The following is a 9057-nucleotide window of genomic DNA, read 5'->3' on the forward strand; positions in this document are numbered from 1 at the left end:
ATTACAAAAATCTGTTGGGTTTTTCATTAAGTTAGATAGACAACGATTAACCGACAGACACATCAGTTACAATTACATCCTCTTTTCTTAAAACTGAAAACAAAATTACATGAGCCCATTGAACCCTGAACCAATGATCCATCACTTATAAAATAGACTAAGATAGTACAAATCACATGTTGTAGAAATTGAATTAATACAATTAAGAATATACTCGGAGACCTCTCACAAATACATGAAATTTGAAGGATTCGGGTGTATTCTTCATTAATGGATCATGAATCCCCAAAAGGGTATTATCGCAGGCACAAGTATAACAACTCTATGTTCAGGACTTGAATGTTTGTTGAACATCACCCTGAGCTTATGTTCAGCAACAGAGATTGCAGAGGCACACAATATCGATGAACTGAACATTACCACCGCGCATCAAACCTAACTCTGCGGGTGAAAAGAACAACATGTTATATATCTAAATAATAGTACAACAACAAGCCAAGCATTTTAGATTGCCAGCTACATAAGAATGATAAAATGCTATCAAATTAAAAAGTACATCCTAACAAACTGCAATTTCCTATATATATGGGTTAAAATCGAAATAGAAGCACACACGCACAGTGTTTGGTCACTGATTTCTATTGAGCGCAACGTTTATACACCGAGAAATAACACAGTACATTATTTATACACTGACAAAATAACACAATACATCGTTTATACACTACTTTTATTTGGAGTGCATAGTTTATACACTGTCCAAGAATAGATACAATCCTAAAATGTCAAAAGCCTACATAGTACATATAAATTCCATGGAAAAACTTGTACCTGCCAATCTATGTGGTCCTTAATACCATCACAACGTTGTGCCCATCCATCCACAATGACCGGATAAGCTTCCTTCCGCCGCAGAACAGATGCAAAGAAATACTGCCAAACAATGGTTTTACACTAATTTATTAGAGTACATACCTGTTGCACCTCAAGTACATACCCGCTGCACTGACTACAAATAAACGTAAAACAAAAATCAAAGTGAAGTACACTTTAATTTGAATTACACTATCTACAAAAAGTCAAGAAATGTCAAAATGTACTAATTTTTTGGTGGCAGTCATTGTCCAGACAGTTTAATCATCTAAAGGAAGTGTAAAATACCAAACCTGAGACAATCGATCAAGAATAGCTTGTTAACCTGTAGTTCCAAATCGACCTGCTCTGCCAGCCTGCGAAGAGAAATATATACTTAGTTAACAAAATTTCTTGTTTACAGAGGGGTGCTGCCTCTCAATCTTGCTTGGTTACTTTGCAGAAGAATACATTACAATTACAATTAATAAAAAATTACAGAAAATCAAGTTTAGCACTGCACCGCTAAATTATATACAAAAAATATGGGTTCACTTAGAATCAAACTCACCATGGCACCATCTGACAACATTTTATGCAAGTAAAAAGATGCAGATATGTACATACAGAAACTTGATTCCCCCGATAGCCTACAACCCATCAAAATCCCCTTCAAACTCCAACCTTCACATAAATTTCAAAGATGATAAACACTATATTCCATCAAAATCACTACTATTCTATTCTGGTAAAAAATGAGTACATAATAAACGCACTTTGTGGAACTGAGAGTACATAAGAATCGTACTCCCAAAAAAGAAACAATATTAGCATCAAAGCTCAAAAAAATTCCCTCTCTATTACAGCACATTATATTATTATCAAAACTACAAATGCTAAAACAACATTAAGCATCTCCGTTTGAAAACCGTAGTAGTTATATCAAGTTGTTCGCCGTCAAGCCCCTCACATATAAGTTATTTCCAGGAAGGCATCTACATCTAGTAAGCAAAAAAATGGAATATACACACTCAACGATGATAAATAAATAATCAGCACCATCACTCGAATATGCACCATTTCTCGACTACCAAAACCTAAAAAATGCAAGTCATATACAATAAATCAAATCCTAAACACTCAAGATTCAGATAAGTTTACGGTCTGCTTATAATTCCTTAATCACAAATCTACAAACATTAAACTGTATCCAAACAAAGAGTAACTATAATCCTGCATAGCCGTGCTCAGTTTATAAAAATTGTACTCAATTTTTATGACAGTACACCAAATATACACCCAATTCATTTCTCTTTTTTTTTTTACTGAAAGGCCTCAATTCATTCTTTATACATCAATAAATAACATTCCAGATAAGCATTTCAAGCCTGTATCCTTGAATAACCCCAATCCATGACTATATTATTAAGTAATTAAAACAATTTTCAATCTCAAATTAACATATCAGTTTTTCCCATAACATATTTAATAGCCAAAATATCATACCAAACAGATCGTCAAAAATACATCGAATCAATTTACGGATAAGCAATCAAACATCCAAAATTTGATTACTAATAAACTGTAACTAGTAGATCTAATCCAACACATCATTCCAATTTAAGCAAGATCATACCAATTGATGCAATTACCACAAATAAAAGACTCAGATCTGAAAATAATATCTCAAAACCATAATAAAAAAATAAAAATAAGACTAAATTAAGCATCTCACCATTTTTTGGGGTTGTTGGAATAATCAATCGAAGGAGATAAAGAAGATTAAATCCAGGGCACTAAATCTTAGGTGCAAAAACTGACATGTCGATCAAAGACCTAGCAAGAATCTTCATCACCAGTTGCCAGAGCTCTTCAATCCGAGAGAGAAAATGAAAATAAATGAATTAGGACTGGTTCCACCATAAATATATATTTATGGGCTTTTTCCGTATTTTGGACCCTCCAATTTCCTAGCACACGTGTGGCAGGACCTGTGAATAAAAACTTGGGTCCAAAATTCTTTTCTGTTTCTTATTGTGGACCGACGGTTAACAGGCTCTTAACGGTGGACCTGCCATTAACTAGGCCCATAATAATAGTACCTATTGGTAATTCCTACATTTTTTATTTAGTTATTCTATACTTCTACATATTGAGCCCAATGGGCAGCTATGAGCCCAAACTATTTCGCAACCTGGGTAAAAGCTCACACCACCTTTGACAAACTCCATTACGAAATATATCTTTGGTTGCCACCACTTCCAATAACTTGACTATCGAGATTTCTCTCTTGATGTTCAGCAGGAATCCACCTTTGACGATTTTTCTTTTCTTTTTATTTTGCTGATTGCTTTATGCCTTTATCGCAACAATTTGTCCCGTTTGTATGTTTCTCGCGTGATATACTTTTGCAACTTAAGTAGTCGACCAAGCTCGTATTTTTCGAACAAAATGTGCTAGGTCGTATTTTTTTTTTCGGTTCACCTCCTTCATTTGTTTCTTAATTGTTCTTAGATCTGCATAATGAGCCCAATGGGCAAGTATGAAAATACTAATAAAGCCTAAACTATCTCGATTCTGAATCAAACTTAAGCTGAAACTAAAACAATAATTTGAAAATCCGAATAAAATTTAAAACTCAGTAATTCATGATATTCACAACACAGATCAAACTACATCCTCAAAAGTTTCGCGTTTAAAATTTCGGATTTTCAATCCGCTTGTTTACAACTGTTTAAAAAGAAGAGAGACTTTTTAAGTATGGGACCTATTATGTAAGGCTTGTGATGTATTAGGTTGAGTAATTCAAACAAATGATCCCCACCCCCACACAAAGCCAAAGATTTCAATGGGAAATCATGTTTTTCCTCTAAGCTTAACTCCAAAGGGACAACAGAACTAAAGCAAAGATTTCCCTTATCCACTCTTTTTACTTACCTTTCCTTGCAGTTTACTTGGACAATAACGTCTCTTGAGATTTTAATGTGAAATGTCTGATAACACTCTTCCTACTAATCTATTCATCAAGACTTTATCATCATCATGTCTATGGTTCGTTCAACTACAACCTCAAGGAGGAGGGAGGTGTAAGAATCCAAAAATATAACAATCATATAATTATTTTTTAAACTGATTTTAGTCAATTCCCCAAAATAACTCCTAGAGATTTTCTTCATTTGGGGCTGTTAATTGGTCAATTCATTTGATTATGTTACTGAATGTCTAGGCAACAAAATCTATTTTACTATTATTACCTCAAAAGGGGTGGAGCTGCTACTTATGTGCATAAACCTAGTGAACAGTATCTTAGTTCATCCAATGAATCTGGAAAAAAAAAAAATTTAACTTGGACTGGTATTAGGAGGAACGGCAATTGTGGCCGTAAATGGTGACGTTAAACTTGACTTTTTAAATTGTGGCGGCACCTTCTTTAACAATTTCATTACATTTCTTAATTTCTAGCATTAGGAGGAGACATTAAACTTTGGTAAATTCGGTAAAAAATAAAAAGTAAAGAAAACGATGTCTCTTAGTAGCTGCTTCTGCTTGCATGCTGAAAACATGCATTGATTATTTATTTATTTTTCTGATGTGAAAACATGCATTTAGTTTGTTGGCTTGGTAGGGTAAATCAAGAGACGGGTCAAACCTTCTCGATCCACCGGCCACAGTACAAGCATCACACATCAATCGACATGCTCATGCATAGCTACAAAGCACATGCTACGGAATGCAATTAGAATGAACTGTATATTGATCAAGTTAGGTATAAATGAGTGTGGCTTGAATGAACACGTTTCACGGCAGCCATATATTAAGATAAACTAGTTGAGCTTCAGATCGGTGAGGGCAGGCTGCCTGGAATAGGGCTGCACATGGGTCAGGTTGGGTCGGGTTTGGCCTCACCCACCACCCAACCCACTGATGGTGGGTAGCAGAAGTTGCCACCCACAACCAACCCAACATAACAATGGGTCGGTTTTCACCCGACCCACATTACAATGGGTTGGGTCGGGTGGGTGGTGGGCTACCCACCATAAGATACACATTACAGTTACATTGTATTAAAAAAAAAAGTTACAGACTTACCTAAGACTCTTACAGATGACAATTAAAGAACTGACCCCAAGTGAAGTGTAAACAAATGATAATTATAATCCAGAGAAGTAAGAAGTTGGTGCAAAGTTGCAAAGTGCATACAAATTACAAGAAATGAGTTCAATTGTTCGAAGCTCAAAAGATAAAAGACTATTCAAGGAAGTGATTGAAGAAGTGAAGACTGAAGTGAAGTTAGCGATTTAGGTTTAGGCATTATATATCACTACTTCAACGGCTGTGATTTATCTAGGATAGGTAATCTAAGGGTTAATATTAACTAAGAAATATTTAGGTGGGTGGGTGGGTTGGGTCGGGTGAGGGAAGCTTTGATCCATAGTCGACCCACAATACTATGGGTTTTGATGTTGTGACCCATAGTCGACCCGCTCTTAGGTGGGTTGGGTCTGGTGTGGGTAATTTCAGGCGGATGTGGGTTGGGTCGGTGGTTGAGTCGGGTTTGTGCAGCCCTAGCCTGGAAGGTTGTGTATCCAAGTTCTGTCGAGACGTTTGGCAGCCGAGTTAGGCAGATAGTTGGCCACAACATTGCTTTCTTAAATAGGTTGTGAAAAGGCCTTAAACCTACCTGTCTAAACTAAATAGATTAATCTGTCATTATCTAGATTTTTAACTACTGCACGTCATTAGCGCATAACAGTTACCAATAACAAAGCAAGGATTAAGTATTTTTAAGGTACAAATCATGAGGTAAGATTAGCATTCCTTGGCCATAATTAGCCACACCAATTAAGCATTAAAGTAATGTATATTAGTGGTGGATGAGCTTCTAATGACTAATTACACCAACAAATTCTATTTTCTAATCTTGTTCTTACGTACATTATTAATTCATAATTAATGAACCGACTGTATCAATACTTTATTAATTATTTATTTTTGAAAAATCAACTGTAATATTATTAGTGTCACAGATATGAAATGCATTAAGTTATAATTAAGTAATAAACTTTGTACGATTAATCAATGGGAATTTTAATTTTACTCATCATCGATACGTTTTGATTCTTTTGCTTTTCTGTTTTTTTGGTTCACTTGCTTGGAGTTATTGAGAAAGTCGAATATCCTTGCCATTGTTTTCTTTTTCTTATGTGCAGTTCTCGATTCTTTACCAAGGAAAATACTAAAATTTGTTGGTTAATGTCAAAATATGGCCAAAAATGAGGAAAGATGTGTCACTATCTTAAAGAATTATTGTATCAAATTTTTTCTACGATTTGTTTTTCTAAATTTAATCCCAACTCATTACTGTTTGATATTTTACAAGAACAATTCTACATTTATGACTTTTTTTTCTTTAGTTTTTGTGTGAGATTTTTTTATGAATGTGACTGAATTTAGACTATGAATATCGTAGTTCGTTAGACTCTTTTTAATTTCCAAATTAGTGATTGATAATCTTCACAAGGTTGTGGAATGAGGAAAGAATTCTGTTCATGCAGCAGAATTATAAGAAAACGGCAATCTGCAATGTCTTTTACCAAAATGATTAATTTTATAAAATATTGCGACGTCATGAGAAATTGTCAAATCTTTTTTGAAAATAACTACCCAAAAAATTTAAGCAAAATGGAAAAAACCACATGAAATTAAAAGTTGAAGCCAGCCAATTCAAATGGAGAGAAATAAGTAGAGAAATTTGAAATAAATAAACTGGGCAAAAAATTATAACATAACCCAGTTTATCATTTCTTAATATTTCTCCCTATATTATTTTTTTTCTATATTTTTATTTAATATTTATTCACACATACAATTGCTTTTTTCAACAACAGCAAATAAAGTCGGACACGCCAAGGAACTTGCCGACCTGAAGGATACGGGTACGAACACCTAAAGATACCCGAAATCGTGTAATCGGGTTCAATTAGTATTACCCGATCCACTTGCTTCCGGTTGGTAAATCAGTGAACTTAGCTCCGGCTGAATTTTATTCTTCCAAACACCTTCATACGACCGTACTTCCACCACGGCTAACTTTTCCGTCAACTGATACATTTCGATCCCGACGAGTAATTTCCCATTTTGCCCTTCCAACATCAACTTCCAATCTTTTTTCCTCATCGTTAGACCTTCTTTCGCCGCGGCTTCACTGATCTTTTTTGTAATGTTTTCCGGCGTCTCGGCAGTAATAAATCGATCACTTTCTACCGCAACCGAGTTATCGAAATCTTTGAACAAACCCGATAAATCGAACCCTGACGAGAATGAGATAATATCAAACGCATTCAAGAACTTCGAACCGCCGTTGTTTTCTTGATCCACCTCTTTGATCAGATTATTATCATATTCATGGAATTTGATCTCTTTATAACCTTTCCGGAACCACGGGTCTTGGATAATCTCATCGACGGTAATTCTAGTAATCGGATTTGTATCCAAAAGCCGTGAAAAAAGATGGCGCAAACCCGGCGAAGTCCATTTCGGTACACGGAACTCACCCTTATATATTTTCCGATACATCACCATCAAATTCCGATCATTAAACGGAAGATAACCGGAGTTCAACACGAACAATATAACACCACATGACCAGATATCAATCTTCGCCCCATTATAACCCCTTTTCCCTAAAATCTCCGGTGCCACATACGCCGGTGTTCCACATAATGTATGCAACAACCCATCATTCTGCACCTGCGATGTCACCGCACTGAGGCCAAAATCCGACACCTTCAAATCACCCTTATCATCCAGCAACAAATTCTCCGGTTTCAGATCACGGTGGAAAACACCATGAGAATGACAATAACCAACAGCTGAAATCAACTGCTGAAAATACCGTCGACTCAAATCTTCGCTGAATCTACATTTCGCCACCTTGGCGAAAAGCTCACCACCTTTGACAAACTCCATGACGAAATAAATCTTCGCTTTTGTTGCCAACACTTCGAATAATTTGACGATGTACGGATGATGCAATTGCCTCATAATCGAGATTTCTCTCTTGATGTTCGTCATCAACCCGCCCTTGATAATTTTCTGTTTGCTGATTACTTTAATGGCGACACTTTGGCCAGTTTGTATGTTTCTTGCGTGATATACTTTTGCGAACGCACCGCAACCGAGTAGACGTCCGATCTCGTATTTCTCGAATAGAATGTGCTCGGTTACCGGTGATATGTCACCGTATTCTGATGATGATCCTGATGGTTCTTCCATTGTTGGTGATAGAATGGAATCGAGCTGAAGCTCGAAATCAAAGAAGAGTTTAGTTTGTGTTTGAGTTGTTTTTAGAGAGGTTCAGAAAATGGCTGTTAGATGGTGGTTGAAGATGGGCGGTGTTCACGGGGGTATGAGGACTTTTATAATGGGGATGATAAGGAAGAGTAAGGGGACCTTCTTGGTGTACCCTACATTTTTACCCGAAAAGGTGATAATGTGCCATTTTTTAAGCCTTCGAGATTTATCATTTTTAACTTGGCCGTGTTGTGCTGGTTAGTGTTCTCCTTTAAGAAGGGTCTATGTACGTCTTATGTATTTTTTTTTCTTTTCTTTTTTAGAATCGGTAAACAATTTGGTGCCAGCGAGTTTCGAACTTAGATCTTTTCAATGTTCTACAATGACACCGACTATGTTTTGAGGATTTTAACTATCCGAACTGCAGTTATTAAAATCATATGACTTACTATTTGACTCTAACCATTCGCCACAAAATTTTCTCGAATGGTTTGAGCCCAACTACAAATCGAATCTGCGGTGAATATTACTATTCGTATTTAGACTTGAGAGATTGAATCTTACCAGTGTAAATTTGTTATTTTCGAATATTTTTATTGGAAAATAATTTTTTTGAAATATTTTGATTCGAGCGTGAGTACAAGATTCGAAATCAAGAGTCATGTCCACGTAATTAAGTGACCAACCACTGATATGGAGTCTAAATTGTGTTAAACATTCTTTCTTATCCGTATTTACAATACTAATAACATTTATTTGTAATTACTAATCTACAACTCCAATATGTATATGTGTATTTAATTATAGATTTACTATCATGAATCAACATATGAATCGATTCTTAAAAATAAAAAACGATTCGTGTCGTGATTCATGGTTTAATAACCCTGCGACCTTTATGTCTATCCGTTT

General features: G+C 35.6%; 1 protein-coding gene and 1 long non-coding RNA gene across 3 annotated transcripts; both read right to left on the reverse strand.

Moving 5' to 3' along the window:
* Positions 1–114: 114 nt before the first annotated feature.
* On the reverse strand, positions 115–3918 carry LOC113278204. 2 transcript variants are annotated; one of them, XR_003325361.1, is made up of 5 exons: positions 3790–3918; positions 1424–1536; positions 1167–1229; positions 832–933; positions 115–441 (listed from the first exon to the last, which is right to left on the reverse strand). It is a non-coding gene; the product is annotated as an uncharacterized LOC113278204 (long non-coding RNA). The 2 variants fall into 2 exon arrangements; XR_003325360.1 differs by lacking the exon at positions 3790–3918 and adding an exon at positions 2588–2718.
* A 2606-nt stretch (positions 3919–6524) lies between these two features.
* Positions 6525–8251, reverse strand: LOC113283753 (CBL-interacting serine/threonine-protein kinase 14-like). The gene has a single exon (XM_026533104.1). The coding sequence runs from the start codon at positions 8125–8127 to the stop codon at positions 6829–6831; it is 1299 nt and encodes a 432-aa protein (XP_026388889.1). The 5' UTR covers positions 8128–8251; the 3' UTR covers positions 6525–6828.
* Positions 8252–9057: the final 806 nt, after the last annotated feature.

This window comes from Papaver somniferum, chromosome 5, assembly GCF_003573695.1.
Source record: "Papaver somniferum cultivar HN1 chromosome 5, ASM357369v1, whole genome shotgun sequence".
Classification (NCBI taxonomy): Eukaryota; Viridiplantae; Streptophyta; class Magnoliopsida; order Ranunculales; family Papaveraceae; genus Papaver; species Papaver somniferum.